Source organism: Macrosteles quadrilineatus, unplaced genomic scaffold (genome assembly GCF_028750875.1).
Source record: "Macrosteles quadrilineatus isolate MER2022 unplaced genomic scaffold, UCM_ALF_1.0 Scaffold_8__2_contigs__length_117827958, whole genome shotgun sequence".
NCBI classification, from domain to species: Eukaryota; Metazoa; Arthropoda; class Insecta; order Hemiptera; family Cicadellidae; genus Macrosteles; species Macrosteles quadrilineatus.
The window spans coordinates 62,268,250-62,288,819 of record NW_026542601.1 but is presented as its reverse complement, the minus strand read 5'-3'; the positions used below and the strand labels follow the sequence as shown (position 1 = coordinate 62,288,819).

Below are 20,570 nucleotides of genomic sequence, written 5' to 3'. Positions count from 1 at the left end.
GTGGAATAAGACGCTAATATTCTCCATAGTTTCTGCAATAAGAAAACATAAACAGTTTGCATTTTGTGTAATCCATCAATATAAAAATTATGTTTTTAACAACCCTTTGCCTAGATGTAGATACTGTGATTTCATCCTACTTATATAGAAAGAAAGAGAGGTTAAACTTTTGTATACGTTATGTGTTTTAGACTTATGATTTATAAAGTAATGTCGTTTCGTTAAGTTGACTAGATAAATAGGTGAAAAGTTTAATAGATAAGTTAAAAATCTTTCTAAGTTTAGCGACGGCGAAAAGGAAGAATGTGCGTATTCTTGATGAAAAATACAGGCTCTAATCATTGGACAACTTATTGAACGCAAGAAGGAATATAATTACACTTTGATATGGATTATCCCTTCCTATACAAAAAATCCGTTCGAATTTTCTTTGAAGGGATAAAGTGTTTACGTTTTAGACAATCCAGCACTCATTACAGATTTTTAGTGCAAACCTTACTTGAACGCGTGTTTTAAAGAAAACTAATCGATTATAAATTAAAAGATTACCAAAACGATGCCATGTATGTCGAAATGATGACGGCTTATGAGGATTTAAGGTGACGAGTTTTCTATTTGAGATTGTTAGCTAAGTAGTGTCTATGGTTTAGTGACAAACAACAATATACAATTTTACTGATACATCTATTTACCTTAAGGATTTCCTATTTCTTTTAATGAACAGTCCTTCAATCAAACGGTTTGAACAAATTGCAATAAGCACAGGGTTTTTTTATTTATGAGAAAAGCGTGTATATAAATCTTACTGTACACACTATCTAAACTATTTTAATACCTGTGATTAATTAAATTTTAATTGTGTTTATATTAATGTTTTCCGTACAATTTTAAGGTTCGTTTTTATTCATTTCCAATTCGCTGGGTAATAAAAGTCAACCACCATAATACAATAACAATTCGCCAGTAAATAGTCTGTACGTTATATGCCATAACATGTAAGACCCACAGTATATTGGTGGAACATAAAGCAATAAACACACTACATTACACCTATTACTAAAGCTAGTAGCATTATCGTACTAACTCTATCTCATAGGAAACTCGTTTATAGAGAAGGAAGAAAGCGTAAACTGCAATTAAGGTCGAATTCACTGAAACTTAGGTACGAACACTGGTCCGATCAATAAAGGTGATCAATTACTTCAAAATTGATTCTTATTTAATCTTTGTAAATATTTTTAAGTTAGCACAAAATATGTTTCATAAAATTTCAATGTTTTTGTTTTTACTTCAATTTAATTTTACCTACGTTAGTCACTTTAAAATATTTATTAGCTGGGTTTAAACTAAGCTGTTGACATAATTTGGTTAATCTTATTTTACAATATAAATCGTCTTCTACTATCTTCTTATTCCTCTCCAATGAAGGGATAACTCATCTATACCATCCGTTCAAATTCATATATATATGATTTTGTATATATATTTATATATATCCTATACATATGGTGAGCTCTTTGTTTGAAAGCGGTCATGTTTAAATATTTAAAGTTAACCATATGCACGTGTTTGGCGTGTTTACAGTGTAGCACTTTCGATCCTTCCCAAATCAGAAGGAATAGAAAAAAACTAGAATAGAAATAAAACAACGTAGCTGAAAAATAGTAGAAAATATAATAATTTATAATTTCCAACAGTAACACATAAAAAAATAGACAGTCGTTCACAGAGAAAAAAGAATGAACTGCAATTAAGGACTAAATTTGCTAAAACTTAGTTACGAATATTAGTTCGTACAGGTAATCCATTATTAACAAACAAATTCTCTATTTTTACTTATTGCCAATTCATACTCATGGCAAATTAAAGTTTAACTATTGTACAACCTCAATAACCACATTAGCATTTTTACTGATAATATGATAGAGTATTATATTTAATTGACTATGAGAAGGCTCAGTTATTTTTACAATGGAGCCTCTCGAGTTTTTACTACTCAAGGTTAGCAATAATATGCCGTCTCCAATACCCCACGATGTTAAGGATGTGCTCGATGTGTTAAGGTTAATCATCATGCAACGAAAATAACCATCACACTCACACACACACACTCTTCTTCTTTTACTCATTCACTATACAACCAGACCTAGCCGTGTATTTGTTTTTGATACATATATATATAATAAAATAAAATCTCCTTTATAAGCATAACTTATCTTTAGCGAATTTCCCTATAGTAACGTAGCAATTACCGCAGGTGGCACGGGAAGACCTGGAACCAGTACCGATATACTTTTTAATTTTGATGTCCATAGGAGCCAAAACCATCGTAAATTATTTACGCATCGTATTTTCCCTACCCAAACGTCAGTCCTACAAAGAAATTTAAAAAAATCAGAATTCTAAAATGTCCATCCATATACATTTTGAAACATTATACTTCACTAGAAAAAAATAAAATATTTTCTTTTTGTTCACAGCCCAACAACAGATATCCATTTCGTAATTCTTCCAAACTTGCAATTCCTAATCGCTCAACGGCATTCTTCCAAAAAGAATTTTCAATACAATACCGTCAAGCTTATTAATAACCTTCCTCCTTCCCTTAAGACCGAACAGCGTTTAAATAAATATCAGAAAAGGCTAAAGAATATTTTGCTGGATAGGCTAATGTCTTTTGCAGCGTTTGTGAGTTTTTTTTTCTTCCTAGAACTGGTAGTGTAAAAACTGAAGCATAGTTGAAAGTTATAATTTAGATAAGAGATTGTTTTTTAGTTTATGTAAATATTTATGTTTTTGAGGTAGCTAATGCATTTTTTGTTAATTTTGCTAAACAAACTACTTATGACTTATGAACTCAATACGTTCTCTGTAGCAGCAAACCTAAGTACTCATTAAAAATAATGGTATTTAATCTATACTATTATAAAATTAAGGGGTGTATGAATGTGCGTCTGTCAAGACTAAAATACTAAACCGATAGAAACTAAATTTAGCGTAAGATGGTACACATACCTAGAAATGTTTTAGGCCTATTCACCTCCCTGAGTTTCTCTCTGGGTTTACCCTTTGGGCATTTAAAGTTTTGAGGTGAGGTTTTAAAAAGTAAATATTGATTGGTCTCCATGGAAGCATGATAAAACTCACAATGTTTACCTATGCATTGACATTTCAATGTAAACAAACATAAATGAAAATGTTTATTTCACAATTTTATGATCTAAACAAATTAAATATAATATTTTACTTAATCATGTCGTAGGTTTGTTTATTCAAACATGTTTTAAAAACTACTCTAACCCAGGCTTGCCTGTATAAACATGAAGAGTACTTTGGTTTAGAGTTTTAGATATTTTAGTTGCCAGAGCCATCTTGATTGTTTTGTTTTTATTTTGACGATTGTCATGAACTTTGTACATAGTTTTAACGACAATAAATCATTTCATTTAATTTAATTTCATTTCATTTCATTTCATTCATTTCATATTCTAAAACTTTGTCATCGATAACATTTGTTACTGCTGTGGATTTAAAAAGGGGTTCTGCACATCTACAGGAAAATATCTTTTTACCACAGAACGATGTTTTAGACGTTTTACAAAAGTTTATTAGTGGCCGAAAGCTATGTATTGCTGTATATGCCAGCTTTCATCGTCACTTAGGGACCGAGGAAGTTTTTACATCCATATGGCCAAAAATCAGCTGTTAGATTACTAAAACATTCATGCATATTAAATACACAATCAGTATCCATAGCATTGCAATATGATAATTGTTTTATTGTCACCGCTGCCTAGCAACTATTTATATTACTTTTTCCGATTCCTCAATATACCGTTACCATTACCAACTCCTATGTCGTTGCCCAACACTTGTTGGATAGATTGCGTCAAATAAAATTTTAAAGAAATCAAACTAATAAAAAAATGATATTCTTGTTCAACCAATATTTACAAATAGAAAAACTAGTGATGGCGGTGCATATTATATGTTCGAGAAGTACTCGCCAGACACTTCCTCAAAAGCTCATTTGTGAGCTTGTTAAAAAGCTGCATGGAGAAAGTTTGCATGTCTTCAGTGTGGGCCCGAGGCGGTAACATGTTGTAGAATCGCATGGCTGGAACGGGTTGGGCTGCCAAGGATCTTGACAACCTGCATGTTATAAGAAAAAATATTTATAATTTCTTGAAGTTTCGTTCCTATTCATCCTGCTGTTCGTATTCACCCCATTTTTATTGAAATGTTAGACTCAGATGACAACCTAATAGACCTACATTTACCTTTATCAGACTTGAGTATATGTGGCCCATTTACACACACTAAGTTCGTATTGGTCTCCTTGAGGTTCTTTTGGATAAAAAATGATTCTGAGAATGGTTAAGACTGTTTCTCATTTGGTCTCTACGAAGCCTATTTTTAACAGGTGGTTGATATATGCTCAACAGGATACCTTCAGGCCATAAATTACAGTCCATTACCTTGTCACAATACTCACTATGAACACCTAGTTTAAATGAGCTGTAGGAAGGATATCTTGCCTCCAGTTGCTCACAATGCAACTATTTAAGGAAAGCATTCCCCTCACAAACATTTCTTAAAGTTGTAGTTGTGTTGACTATCAGTGTGGATTATTATTGTGGTGAATAGTGGTAATAGGGTAAGTGTGGTGAAAAATAGAGTTCGTACCACGGACCGAAATGGTTTTGCAGCCTTTGACCGTTTTAAAAACTATCTCAAGCTGGCAAAACCTAAATTTTGGCCCTAGTTACAAAATGTACTATTCTAACAGCATGCGTACCAGTATATTTTCCCTGCGATACACACGAGCTGAGAAAAAAGGTTTTCAATAAACACGCTTGTCTATTAACATATAGGATTACTAGCTGTAACCCGCGGGCTTTGCCCCGTTTAACTTCTTAATTTTCAAGATTATCTCGTTCGCATGGCTCAATCACGTCCTGGTTGAAGTTTGTTCGCTACGCTCACTCACCTTTAGGTACATGCCTAGTTAATTACCTAGTTCTAGCAACGAAATTCAACTCCTAACCCAACCATCTCACCTACTGAGTATAGCGACTCAAAAATGGAGGCCATAGATAACACATACTTCTTTACAGGTGTTCTGAGTCATGTAGGCTATTGAAACTCAGGTATTTCTTGAATCAGTTAGCAGTTATTTGTGTTGTAGTCCCCGTGTAGCTGAATGTGACATATCTGGTGTTTCCTTTTTCATCTCTTCTAATATTGTTCTGCTGTTTAGTTGTATTCGTTAGCCTACAGGACTCAGAGCACCATGAGTAAAATACTGCACCCTAAAATAGAAGATTATTGTAACAAATTCGACGCTTCGGGCATCTATAAAATCGATTGTAACGATTGTGATAGCTTTAACATTTGACAGACTGTGAACTTCGTTAACCGCTTCATAATCCACAAATCTGCTTAGAAGAACAACAAACCGGAAAGATCAAATGTCGCACAACACCTGATACAAAATGGCAACTCAATATGAAAAATGGAGGATAGTCTATGTATTTTAAAGAATTTTAATAAAGGATTCATAATGAATGCTTGGGAAGAATTGTATATTTAAAAGGAAAACATTAAAAATGGAAATAAGCTGATTAATGAACAAGTAAATTCCGACTCCAGTTGTACTTATAAAAATGTATTAGCCGGTGCTTCCAGTAGCCAATAGCATATACAGTGGCTAAAGGTGAGTTGCGGACGGGACACTAATCTATCAAAGAGAGACAGGTGAGTTGCGGCCCAAGTATAAACAGGTATAACAAATACAGGAACGTATAATATGTCTATCAGTTCCTCCACTGATGTGCTTGGCCAATGTTCTAAATCTATTCTTATGGAGTTTATTATTAGTGAGTAGTCAAAACCGTTCGCTGTTTATGAGGGATTTAAGTTCCAAGGTATATAAAGCGTTTGTACCATTGACATTTTTCTTGCTGCCTGACAAAACGTAGAAAACATACTCTTTGGCACTGAAATGTTTAGCTAGTGAATGTGCTTCACCTTATTTTCTGAAAACAGTTAGTTTTAAATTTTTGCCAGCACAATACACTTATGGACAATGACAAACCTATAACAACGTGGAGTGCAAACCGAACTAACACGATAAACAGATTTCTTAAATCATGTACGATTATTTTATGTACCATTAAACCAACCATATCCTTGGCCGCAATCAACCTGTTAATACTCGAGCCGCAACTCGTACACAACTTTTTTGAGTCTGGGCCGCCACTCATACGCAAAATGAGATTTGGGCCGCAACTCACCAACAGCGTATAAAGTAGGAACTCAATTCAAGATTCTTATCATTCGCCTATTGGCTCTGATAATGATTAGAGTGTCCAATCGAAATCGATCACCACTTATATATTTTTTTGTATATTTATCATCATGTGAGTAACAGTGTAAGCGTAAATATATGTTTTAAGTGTTATAAGACGTTTCTTTTATTTACTTACTGAATTAAGAGAAACTAAAAATCTTGTGCTATATAAAAAAAAGTATGAAACAGCGACTACAGAATTAAAATTAATTTTGTGGTCGCTGGTATGAAACATTTAGTCGACATTAGGCACAAACAAAGGGTAACTGGATATGAAGCACATACAATAAAAATTAAAGTCCAATTGCCGTGTTTGAATTTAGCGTTTTCATCGAATTCGAATGTTTGATTTATTATTAATCATAAACGTTCAGAAGGTTCGGTTGATGAACTAATCTTAAATTTCGTTATTATTTACTAACCATTTAGTCAAAACTTACATTCTGCATGTTCATTAGTAAGTATCAAACAAGAAAATCAGAAGAATATATTATGATCCGATTAAAAATTACAGTTGATATCGTGTATCCTCACATTCCCTTACTATCCCCAAATCCAAAATTTTTTTGATGGGATAAAATTTTTTTTTATAGGTTCGCTTGTTGTCTTTACTGTACAAATTTCATCAACTGACACATAGTCCCGTTCTGAATAAGATCTTGTACCTTCTTGATTTCTTCTGACCTTAGGAAAGCCACGTGTATCTTCTTGCATCACTATCCGGTCAACAAAGTCTTTCAGTAATATTCCATCGTGTCTCTTTATTTGCTTGGTATACGTCATGAGCATCACAAAGATATTCCCTTCATAGCTATCTTTCCTGATGGAGAGCTCTGTATCAGTGGCGTATTTACCGTGATCGAGACTGTCCTGGTATCCCTGGAACGTGCAGTATGTAGCCACCGGGATGGCTCTGGTCCATTTCTAAAATATGAAATAAATTAGAACATTGACATAAACTACATATAATTTTTTGTCACCACTCATTATATTTACCGTTTGTTGTGTACAATTAATTCAATTAATTTCCTTCTTGTCTATTTAGCGAATTTCCTCCATATAGGAAATGAGCTATTACCGTAGGTCTCGTGGTAAGACCTAGACCCGGGACCGATTTCCTTTTTCGTTTTGAGGTCCCCAGAGGACAAAAACACCATCCAAAGTTTTGGCCGTTTTGAGATGTATGCACTTTCAGGTTAGCCTAGCCTTGACCTGGATGTTGATCCATATTAAGTTTAATTAACAATAATCAATGCCTAATCTAGATTATAAGTTGTTAGTTTTGTTGCGTTTAAAAACTATATCCAAGGGCCTAGGCCTTATTTTTTTATTAAGTACTAGGTTAAACACCATTAGGTAACTAGGTTATGTTGGTTTACTTATAACCGGATGATTTTCATGAATCACTAATACCTAAGTAAGTATATGTGTTCAGTACACAATGTTAAACACTCTCAAAGTATTACTTAACTTAACCCAAATATAGGTAGCTTTAGGCCTTCGAGAGGATGAGTGTAAGTTATGTATCTCTTAAGATGGTTATAAGCTTAGGACTAGGCTAGATATTAAAGTAGGATATAGATATAGATATAGGATATAGATACCCTAACTCGCAACTAACTTATAGCCTAGTCTATCATATATTATCAGGGTCAATAAAATAGTGCGATTTGATCAATGGCAGCCAAACCTAGTTTTAAAAAGTTTGAAATAAGTTATCTAGGTTTCGTTACTGGTACCTACCAAATAATGTTGTTATAAAATGTGATAACATGTTTATGAGTTAAGTTTGGCAATTTGATCAAATATATGTTGAAGCAAAAAGTCTTAAAATGTTGGCATACATGCGTTGCAGCGTGTCGCCAGTTGTCAAATTCCATAAAACGACAAATGTCAAAGCTTTAATTTTAAGTTAAGGATCAACCCGGCAAACGTTTACCCCTTAGTTGAGCTAGACCTAGCCTATGTGGCTGAGCTACCTAACTATTCCAAGCCTATGTCATGGCTTTCTTCTCTAAGAAGAGGCAAAGCTCAGGCTCTACGCCTATGTTTTAGCTATGTAAAATTGTTATGATACAGATAGGTTATACGTTTCAAACTGAGCTAAGTTTGGCTAATTGATATGATACTAGTGTTACTGTATTTAGATTTGCAAAATTTTGAAAGAAACTTATACCTAAGGGTTCAATAGTAACACCCTCTGAGTAAACAGATGCACAAAGCTCTTTGGATTACGAAAAGTCAAATGGAAAGCTTTGAAAAGGAAATATCAACACTCCATGCACGCTTTCAAATAGAGGGATCATCAATATTTGACAAAGTAACTCCCTTCCTGGATGAAAATGGAGTTCTTTGAATTCGAGGACCATTGGAAAGTGCAGGATGTCTAACATTTGAGATAAAACATCCAATCATATTGGACCCAGAATTCCATTTTACAAAACAGTTGATTGACAGATACCATAAGATGAATTTTCACCAAGGTCAAGAGACTGTTGTTAATTAAGTTCGACAACGTTACTGGATTTTTCGTCCAAGAAAAGCAATTAGGAGTAGCTGGAATTGGTGTAGGCTCTGTGCCTTACGAAGAGCTAACCCCTTACAACCCAGAATGGGAGATTTACTAGGAGCAAAACTCACAGCACATGTAACTCCCTTCTTTAACATGGAAAATTATTTTAGTCCAATAACAGTCACTGTTGGTATAAGACACGAGAATAAATATGGAGTTTTATTCAAATGTCTTACTACTAGAATTGGTATTTAAGCTCCAAAAGGTGAAAGACTTGCAGACAGTTCTTCCCCTGTTTTTGTCTGGAGGAGCATTTTCTGTTTATGACGGGCTTACAGAACCTGTCAAGAAGCTCTCACCAGTACATTGCTGCAGGCCTTTTCTGCGAACTGTTTTCATGCTTATGCAGAATTTACAGCTAGGCGTCTAATCCCCAGGGAGTCACTAGATTTATATACTTCTAATTTGAAGAGACTGGCCAAATTGGTGGATCCTTTTGTATCTGATGAATGGATTAAGAGCGCAGTCCAGAATATACAATACATATATTATGACATATATTATATATACATATATTATGGTATATTATGGCTTGCCAGAATATACTTAAACCCAGTTGAAAGATGCGTGTTCTCTTCAAAGCATGAAATTGTCGGATGTAATGGCAAGAGCTAGGAATCTATTGGGCAGTGAGTCAAACTTTGGGGTGGTTGCACACGCTTATGCCATAGTTTTCAAAGTTGGTAAACAGTTGCCTAAAAAATCCTTTGATTGTGACAGGGAAGGCCACATAGCACGTTCATTATGCCACTCGTGACAATAAAGAATTTTATTGTTGACAATCAAATAATATACTAAGATGGAAAAGATTGCAACAAGCAAGATCAGATTTATAATTATCGATTCCTAAACAAATAATTTCTCTAACAAACTCACCTGAACTTTTATTTGCAGGTGAACAAAGTGTTTATCTTCTTTCTTTATTTTCACCATTTGGAGTTCAGCTGCTGGGCTAAATTTTTCCATTTTACATTTGTAAGTTTCTCTATTTGGGACCCCCTCCAGTGGTTCATACCCCATTAAGACTAGAAAATAAGCATACCAGTTTATTATTGCAGTTAAAATTTATGAAATATGTTTCGCTCTTTAGTGCAAAATTGTGGATTGATTGTTGATTATTTTAACTATATAGAAGTCACTTTCAGTGCTTAAAGTTTATAAAATATTTTCCAATCATTCAGGTATTAATTTATCGCCTGACGTTTAGATTAATATTTCTTTGTTGAACGACTTAATAGCTCTTTTGGAATTCTCTGTTACAGATTCATATGAACAGAACAGATTCACATGAACATTTCATGAACAGACTGAAATTCTCAGCCTCAAAACAAACTATTTGTTTTAAGTGACGCGCTGGCCAATTGAATTGAAGGAAAATTATATTGCCTTATAAGTTTCTTGTTAAAATTTTAAAAGGGATACTATTTTTATAAACCATTGACATAAATAATATTAAGGCTTCATTTAAGTGGTTTGAGCGTCAAAATTACAAATATATACTTCTGTAGACGTATACTCCAAAAATGCATCAAAAGGTTTATTAAAAAACTATAAAATTAGATTAATCACTCACGCGCAGCCTCTTCAGAAATCCAATGCAGACATAAGGCACTGTTCACTGCAATAGAGCAACAACGAATATTACATAAATCATTGAACAGGTAGAATCACAACTATCCTGTTTTTACTTGTTTTATATAGACCTTTGACTATTGATAGTACTAGATATTCCATTTCCATGCTAAAGCTGTCACCAGTTTTTAAGTGAAAATAAACGTAATAGAGTTGAGCCACCAACAGAGTATGCTTATGCAATTAGTCATTTCTGAAAAAGTATTTGGATATTTTTACCAATTAAAAATTATAAGACTTAAGCTGTGGCATCTTTTATGTCGCATCAACGATCTCAGTAACAACGAAATAAGGCATAATTTAGAATTTTGGACATTAGTACAGTCCGCGACCGGATCCCAGAAACATGTTTTTGTGTTTTTTTTTTTACAAAAAAAGGATTAAACGCTTTCTAAAGTTAAGCGCCAAGCAATATCTTATTCTCCACTATTTAAAGAAGTGCTTAAACACTTGGTTTCAGCAGACTAAACTATATGAATAAAGCATATAGTATACAGTAAAATAGCGATACAGTAATATTAGTCCACGTGGCCCTGCTCCGAAAAATATTTTTCAGAAATATATTGACCAGACTCGGTTTAGTGTTTCAAGGTTGTCATAGCTTAAATCCATTCGAGAATGCTAGGAAGAATCACAGGGCAATTTAGGTATGCTGGTGGAGTGGGATTTCTACTCGTGGGGGAGTTTAGACATACAGTAATAACGTATTATTATGTTACATAATAATACATAACGTAATAGATTGTGAGTCACAAATTCAGTGCGACCAATGTACTTAAATGCTAAATTTAGTAACGTAGCATCAGCTCTGCTATTTTTGCTTTAAAGGTACTAATACAATTGAATACTTACAGTCTGATCCTGATGGAACGTACGAGTCGCTATCACTGGTTACTTGACCAGTAGTTCGACATGCAACTACATTGGGGGAATAGATTAACATACATTTCAACATATAGTTATTTGTGTAACTAGTGGTGAAAGTGGCACTTTGCTGCACACGAGAGCAATGTTAACGCACGAGCCGCAGGCGAGTGCGGAATCATCTCGAGTGCAGCAAAGGCCTTTTTCACTCGTGTTACACATTATATTTTTCCTACAGTCACTATAAAGCATATAAATAATTAGTCTTTCAAACACTATACAACACGTTTTTAGGTTCAGCTGGCAACACTAATGGTGCCCTAGAGAAAGTAGTACCAGCGGTCCGTATCACTCCGCTATTATTTCTCGACAATAAATGTGCTCCGCGTTTTGAGAATATAGTTCCGTATGTTTTTGTAATTTGAAGTGGTTTCCGTGCCTAAAAAAATGCTTTAAAGGTATTTTCTTGTTTATTAAGATCGTAGGAATGTTTTAAAAACGTTTAAAATAAAAGTCCAGAAAGTTCAGAAGTACCGAAACTATAAACACGAAATGACAGGTTAAATCGTAGTTATAATAGTCAATCAGCTGCTCATAGTATTATTATCTTTAAGTGTTGCCAACCTATTTCCAAGCGTACACGGATTACGTGCATAATAGAACCACGCTGTTTTATGTTGTTTCGTTGGAATCCTGATGTGCGGCAAAGTATAAACCGTACGGCAAAGTATAAACCGTACGGCAAAGTATAAATATGCAGCAATTAGCAGCTTTCTGTACTATAAACAGTACAGGGAAGCCAGCTTTATCGGATGACTGTAGGAAAAATATTTTACTTAAGATTTTTTACTACTACGTTACAGAACATTGTTTAAAAAACAATAACTAGGCTTACTTTTAAAATGTCTTTGTTTTATTGACACGAGTTGACTCTATGGGCGCTTCTTAGTTGACGATTATTTTCAAAGTCAAAGGTATATAATAGTGCCAAAATGTAAAAATGTTAACCAGGAAATTATTTCTTTTCAAAATAGCCATGGCCGAAATCCATTTTACATTAATACAGCACATCAGTTTATATAAAATTATATATAGCCCATGCATGTTTGTCCTTTATAGTATAGATCATTTTTATCCTTCTGCTTTAAACTTTGAGAAATAGTTCTTTGTATATATAGGAAGGTTTCTGTCTTATTCCTGGTCTTCAAATAGTTCGCGCTACTGTCTCATGGTCTTCTAAATTTCCAATAATCAAATAACAAAATATAACAATTATAAAAATAAAATGAATACTGTATGTTGATAAATAATGAAATATTATAGACTTATAGAATACAATTGTGTTAAACACAGATTAAAATATACAGTATCAGAAAGGATCGGGTCTTTGGAATGTTCATGTGACTTAGATGATTTGCTATTTTTAATTTTTCTAAACTACAAGTCTTAATTTAAATATTGTACAATTTTTAGATATTAAGGTTGTTACGTTTTTTATTACAGGTAATCAAGCTAGTACAACTATATGTCTGGGACCAATTTACTATTTAGTTTTTATTTTTGCAGACGTCGAACACAATATCTGACATGTTTTAGGAAATGTTTGTTTGTGAAAATTCAACGAGGCAAATAGATATTCGCTTAGTATACAGGTTTGATGCAGCTGGGGTATTGATTTGTATTGTTGCTTTGGTGCTTGTTGTTTTCTGACATGATTTTGAGTTTTACATTTTTGTGAAATGTGATGTTTTAAGGCAGTTTATCAGTTTATAACTCTATATTTTCATCCTGTTCTATTAAGGATTACATGTAGTTAACCCATTTATTTATATAACGGGAAACGGCCATTTAGTTACAAACAAATTGAAAAACTATTTGATGAATATGGATAAAATTACAGTCGCTAAAGACAAACTCCTTATCGACATTAAAACACAAACACGTAAAACTAATAAAAGGCAAAAATCATAATCCTACAGCGCAGATGTTTTGGGTTGAATATATTACCTTACTTCTAAAATAGTTACAGTATATTTCTTCTACTAAGAAAATGTTATTATTTACCTGGACGAACAGCTTCATTGTAGATGAAAACCTAAAGATGAACAATATTGTTTTTATTTCACTTAACAGGTTGTAGTTAAATTGTAAAATGTTTTACAATACCATACATATTTGCCCCGAAAATATTGTGTTGACATAAATGAGACCCCTCTGTCTCATTTATCTTCAATTTTAGTAGAAAATTCTAAACAATCTATAGTACATAGCAACATGGCAACAATAAAACAGCTCTGGCTACTTTATTGCTAGGAACATGGTGAGCAGAGACATATTCACTAATTGGAGTTGCAGCTGTTATATAATTAGGCTATTTAATTAGACGAATGATCTTGATATTGGTACAGTATTGATCGGTAACATATCTATACAGATCCCATGAGTTAGATCAATAATACACATTCTTTCTAATAATAAGGATTTTATAAAGAAACCTAGCAGAGTACCCGTCCTTCGTACGGGGTTGGAATGTATAAAATGCTTATTGCAGTTATACTCAATCTTTGCGTTTGCAATAAGGGAGGACACAGTTTGATAAAATATGCCTTTTTAAATTTACAGTATTCAATAGTATTACACATCTACCATAGCATAATGTTCTACCACTTCACCTAAACAATAGAGAAAAATAAATTATCAAAAGTTCGCAAAATATCACAAATTATTTATGAAATGTAAAACATAAACATAACTGTAAACAATCCTACTTTGACAGTTCTCATTGCGAATCACAGTTTTTTTTTGTTTCTGCTTAGTTCAAATTAGCTGTTTTCATAAATGCAAAAAAATATAGTGCTGCACCCTGTTAGTAAATATTATAACTTTTTAATGCTTTTCTATATCATAGAATCAACTTTTTTAGTTGAAACAGCTGACTAAATTCTTTAATCTATATATATAAAATCCAATGTATGTTTGTATATTTGTATATTTGTATATTTGTATGTTTGTATATTTGTATGTTTGTCCTTTATGGACTCCAAAACCGCTCGACAGATTGTAATGAAACTTTCAGGCATTATTAAGTATTATTCAAGGATGGTTTGTGTGAAGTTTGGTGCAGATCCGTCAATAGGGCTCCGCCCCAGTGGCTCTGGAGTTTCCCATGTTAACCTTATGCGTACTCATATTTAAATGGAATTAAAGAATCTTAACAGCTGGTGCAACTAAACAATTTGATTCTATGATGTTCAATAGAATTAAAAAGTTAATAGGTTTACGAACAGGGTGCAGCACTGGAGGCGAGTTAGCGTAGCGAACGAGCTAACCTGAAGGCAAGTGAGCGCAGCGAACGAGCTCCAACCTAAAGGTGAGTGAGCGTAGCGAACGAACTTCAACCAGGACGTGATTGAGCCATGCGAACGAGCTCATCTTGAAAATGAACGAGCATGTGACATAAAACCACAATAGGACAGGACGACGTCTGTCGGGCCAGCTAGTTCTCTTTAAATATGAATACTCATAAGGTTAACATGGGGAATTACAGAGCCACTGGGGCGGAGCCTGAAAGGATTTTTGAGATAAGAATATGCCTATGTTAATCGGGAATGTAAGCTATCATCATGCCAAATTTCAGCCCAATCCGTCCAGTGGTTTATGCGTGATTGAACTTCAAACACACAAACAAACAAACACACAAACTTTCACATTTATAATATTAGTGAGATAAGATAAAAGATTACAACATAAAAGCTAGAGTGTTTTTATATAAGTTTTCTTTACTTCCCTTGATTTTGTTTTCCTGTATAAATTTAAAACCTAAACATGTTTTTTAATTTAAAAGTCTAAGCATTTAAAGTCAAATCAAAGATTTTTATTTATTACTTGCAAAACTGTTTTGTTTTGTTGTGTTGTAATTTTGAAACAAACTGATAAGGTTGTGGATCAGAGGGTCCCAGAATAACCTAGTCAAGGGTCGGTCGTAAAATATTTGAGCGAGTGCGGTCAGAAACAGTAACTTGCTCCAAGTTTGTATAGTACAATTTAATTGTGATAGGTTAAACAGTCATTGGAGGTCCATTTTAACCTTGGTAGTAAAGGCAAGATTTTGCCATTATCCTCCTATCCAACGACTGTACCTTTCACCTAATATTGCATGGAAGATGATCTGAACCTGGGTACGTTAAAAGAGTAAGTTTTGAAAATATACTCATAATTAAGTATAATAATAATAAATATTAATTATATAATATTATATCAATTATTAATATATTATATAAATATTATTATATAATAAATATATATATAATAATAATAATAAAATAAACTCTTGAAACTTTTGGAATTATGATAACTATGATAAAATATGAAATAGACTTTTAGGTGATGTTTTTATATCATTACTTAAACTCGAACAAATATAATTGTATTCTTAGTTTCATGATTTGTCTGAATTATTTTAGATTTAAGTCGAGAATTCTAAAAAAATAATTTATACTTACCAATAAAATAGCTCTCGCTAAGAGCATGGTGCAGAGTGGAATATTCACCAACTGGAGCTAAAGCTGTTTTATAATTAGGTAATTAAAGTTTTTACGGATAACTTGATTGATGTAGGCATTAGGGTATCATATAGGTCACACGTGTAAAAACTTAAACTGAAAATCATACATTATGCCGTTTACACTGAGTGTAATATAATAACTGACAAACAAGAGAGTATAAGGAGGAGGAGAAAGTTAAAAACAGTTCTTTGAGATATTTCTAAACTCAATAATTTTTTTGTTTTTATTTCATCAATATATTTTGTTTCTTTGGCTATTGGTTAAAAAAAAAATACTCGAGAGTACGAAGGCTTAGCTTGAGACATTTTAACACGTTCATTACTGCAATAGTACAAAATCTTACATTTATATGGCCTAGTTATGCACATATGCGAATGCCGGTTTCTACCTATAGGCCCGTCACATTCGACAGCATTCACATTAAAATAGACTGACGTCATATATTTGCTTCGGTGTCCCAGTGTTCGTAACGGTCTACTCGAAGGCCCTGAACTCTCTTCAGTGTCTGTCATCTGTTCTTCTGTACAGGGATGTCTGTAGCATATGTGCGTGACCTTTACAAAATGTTGCTTTACATTCTCATTTTAATTTGGATTCACATTATACTTATTGCTTTTATCAGTAAAACTAGTTTTATTTATCTTAACTATTCTGGAAAGTGTCATCCACTGCTATTACATATGGAATATAATTGTATATGAGAGTGAATTTTATTACAGAATATCACTAAAACAAAATATTTGGTTGATACTTTGACAATATGAAGTATAAAGGTATTTAATTCGTTAATATTAACTGGTTGTGTGTCAGTTTGCTTTCCAAACCCAAAACTTGTTACATTGTGCCATAAAACTCTGGATGACAGATTTTTATCTCCAAAAAGCTTGTAAATGTATCCTGATTTTGAGTTTCACCGCAGTTGTTTGACTTTTACGTAGACGGCGATACTGATCCAATTCAATTCGATCTCGGGATCGTCTTGCACTCTGATAAAGACAGTCGTGTCTGGCCATCGAAGAGCAAATTGCAGGCGTGATCTATGGCACAGTATTTTTGTTAAATGTTTGTTGTGATTATAGGTGCTTGCTTATCAAAGAGATCATTTGTGTTACTATTAAGTTTTACAAATATTAAATCAACAGAGACAAAATTTCGAATAGTGTGCCACGGTATTTACTGTACATCTAAGATAAAATGTGCCTCATTCATGTTCTTAAAATCTCTATACTTAACAAATGTTGTCTTGGGCTTAGTAGCTTTAACTGAATACACACTGTAGATAAGGTCAGCCGGGTTACTGCTGGAATGGGAAGCTGCCCATGATGTAACATTTCTTGTCCGTCAGAAGCTTAGCGCAATGAGTGTGTCAGATTCAGCAGCATGATGCGTGATCATAGGTGACTTAAGTTGGCTGAATGGAATAATGTAGTCAGATTTCGGTATTCATAGTTTTGAGTAAATTGGCGTTGAAGTCACCTACGATCAAGACATAATTTTACGTGAACAATAAGTGGAAGAGTGCATTCTCAAAGCCTAGCAGCTGCCCAACAATAGGAAAGCGATAAAACACTCCCAGCAGCAAGGAATCAGCCCCAGACAAACTAATGTCAATGAATAAGAATGCTGGCCTGATGAAGAGGATGATATAGAAGACGAAGACGAAGGTTAACCAATCACAACTCCACACATCAGCACAGAGACATCAGCGACATCAGGATTAGGAACAAAACATGAGCCGATCACTTTATCATCTTGTTTGGAACAATCAGACTTAGTAGAATCAAAGGTTCCGATTACCTGGCTGATATAGAAGAACATAAAATCCCCAAGTAAGGCATTATCTCTTCTATTGAGATGTCGGCCATCCCTTCCTAGATAACTTTTATTTATTATAAAATCTACCTCTGCAAAATGAGCTCGGAAATTGTTGCACATTAGATCGAGTTGATCATTGAAGTGTTCTAAGGCTCTACGGTTGATATATCTTTGACAGACGACACTGTTGACAACGATCGTGGATTAAGGAAACAGCCGCCTAGCTGTAGACAGCAGGCTAGCCATGCTTTGCAATGCCGTACGTTTTCCCCAACCCCTATTATACCCATGCACAAGATCATGTGTACCCACAAGCAAATAAACAACATTTGGCTTAGCATTTGCATACAATTCAAGTCTGATTTGATTTGTTTTAATGGTTGCCCCAGGATTGACATCTGATACTGCCCCGTTCTATTCACACTTTCTCCCAGAGTGTCTAACCATTGAATCCCCAATTAACAACACTTTTATGCTTTACGTGTAATGTCCTACACATTCTTCACAAATACCTACACTTCAATTCGGTTGTGGACTTTATACTAACTTCAAATGATAAGTTCAAATAACTTAAATTACAAAACGTTTACTTTCTTGATAATGGGTTGAAATTATGTTACAGGAGTTGTTACGAAAAAGAGTGGATTCAATTGGTTATATATATTTATTTGAGCTTCTCCTATTTGTGTTTTTGATACTTATAAAATTTCATCAATCCTACGTCAAAGTACTATGAAACAATTCATGATAATAGAGGTCCTTATATCACAAATGTTTGGGCTGTATGATAGTAAACTCGGTATAATAGTTATGTTGGCGATTGTATCATGACAGGAAGGCATAACTCATATGATATTGTAACTACAAGCAAGCAATAACTCGCTATCATGACCGGTATTGCATGCAATAAAGCCCTTCCTGTTAGGTATAAGTCAAATGATTCTATATCTCAATAGTGTATTGTATTACCTTAAGTAAATCTATAGCTAGTGTATACTATTAAAATATTTCTGGATAGATATTTAAATTATTGAGATACCTATGTTTATATTTGCAGAAAGTTTATATTTATCAAAAGTAACGCCAGTTACCAATTATTAAGCTCTTTTGACGAAGGGTAAAACCTTTTTTTTTCACTGTTTGGAAGCTAAACATGAATTTTAACTATTTTTTTATGACACACAGGTCAGCCATCCGAACAATCCCAAAATATCGGTGTGAAGACATCTAAAATTGACTGACGGACGCCGGCACAGCGACTGACAGACCTGCGTTGAAACTGGTTGAGAACAATTTAGCCTTAAATAATCCTTTGAGTTATATTATATTAACAAATGCAAGTTAATTAATGTTTTTGCATGTGTACCTTTTTGTAACATTTTGAAAGCCTTAAAGGGTTTTAAGTATTTGCATCGACTTTATATCTCTACTATAAAGTCAATGGTATTTGCCACACGCCGATAATGAAAAAATCAAACTATCGGCACTGAAAAACAAGTAACACTGCACAAGATATCTTTTCCAAAATACTTGAAAACCCTCTTATATTTAAAATCTTCAATTTTAATGTAAAATATTACGTCAAAACTAATTCATGTAAAGGAGAAACAAAACACAGTTACTTTTATCGTTTTATGTTTTTATAGTTACTTCCCTGAATTCCTAAAGGGCCATATTTTACAACGCAAAAGTTTTCCCATATTTCAGCATTTGAAATGCAAGTGGTTCTTTGAATAAAGAGTAGCTTACTTGTAAAAAGATTAACGTTAAAAAATATACTACTCTAGAAAGGCTACTCTTTCGTTATTTTCTTTACTAAATACCTTAGGTGTCAGGTAAGTTGTTGAGTCATTAATGTAATGTGTTTCGTTTTAGTAATGAGTTTTAAATTTACTATATATCAGTTAACTTATTTATAAAGTAAAATAATGTATTCTATGTTATCTTTGACTACCAATACAACTTGACATTCTATCCCCATGTTAAATTAGTAACCAGCTTTTTTATCAAAATCGTCGTAGCTTATGTATCCAGTATCCAATCGCCAATTATATTATCTATTAACAACATTGGTTAAATAAATAATGTCCATAATTGAAAATGAACACTGATGATGCAATAGGTATGATATTCACATAGAGATTTGCTTGTTATTCACATGGAGATGTACTTCAGAATTACAAACAAGCAAACACTTTTCCAAAGCAGATTTGTACAATATTAAAAATAACTTTTTTGTCATACGACAGCGAAAGCCGCAATTTTTAATGCATGCGTTGTGGGTCTAAAGTAGCATTTTTACTCCCTCATTTTTAGTCTCCATGGAGTAAAAATCTGCTGTTGTAAACAGTTGTATATTTTGGGAGTGGCAATCGTATCCATTGAAATTATTTATCGATTGATTTATTATGTAAGGTATCTAGTAGGTTAGGTAGTAGGTTAGGCTATTGTTGTCGATCGCTCAACATATCGATGGTATAATATCCTACTGTAACACAATCATAATAGACGAAATTATTGAATCACTTTAGCTGACAGCTGCATATTTGCATTTGGTGGAATTGAAAACAAGATGGAAGTTGTTTTGAGAGGTCATCTATTCATAAAAAATACTTCGTTTTTTAGCTTAATTTGTGAATTAATGATGCAGTATGACGAAAAATATAGTTCACCACACGGACAAAAAGAGCCACTTTAGGCCCTAGTGATGAAATATACTATAATAACAAACGGTTGTAATAAATTAATTACTTACCAAATTTTAAATGAA

The 20,570-nt window shown here is 33.4% G+C and overlaps 1 protein-coding gene across 1 annotated transcript; it reads right to left on the bottom strand.

Moving 5' to 3' along the window:
- Positions 1-6,878: 6,878 nt before the first annotated feature.
- On the bottom strand, positions 6,879-15,973 carry LOC128999237 (uncharacterized). Its single transcript, XM_054425636.1, has 6 exons — positions 15,923-15,973; positions 13,485-13,515; positions 11,409-11,474; positions 10,498-10,542; positions 9,801-9,949; positions 6,879-7,276 (listed from the first exon to the last, which is right to left on the bottom strand). Exons 1-6 carry the CDS (start codon positions 15,947-15,949, stop codon positions 6,896-6,898), a joined length of 699 nt encoding a protein of 232 aa, XP_054281611.1. The 5' UTR covers positions 15,950-15,973; the 3' UTR covers positions 6,879-6,895.
- Positions 15,974-20,570: the final 4,597 nt, after the last annotated feature.

Bases quoted from the DNA above. Each gene is read 5' to 3' on its own strand.
- LOC128999237 (XM_054425636.1), bottom strand. From the start codon at position 15,949: ATGCTCTTAGCGAGAGCTATTTTATTG. The intron at 11,475-13,484 runs GTAAATAATAAC...CCCCCAATGTAG, and splicing joins CAATGAAGCTGTTCGTCCAG to TTGCATGTCGAACTACTGGT. The intron at 10,543-11,408 runs GTAAGTATTCAA...GCTCTATTGCAG, and splicing joins CGTTCCATCAGGATCAGACT to TGAACAGTGCCTTATGTCTG.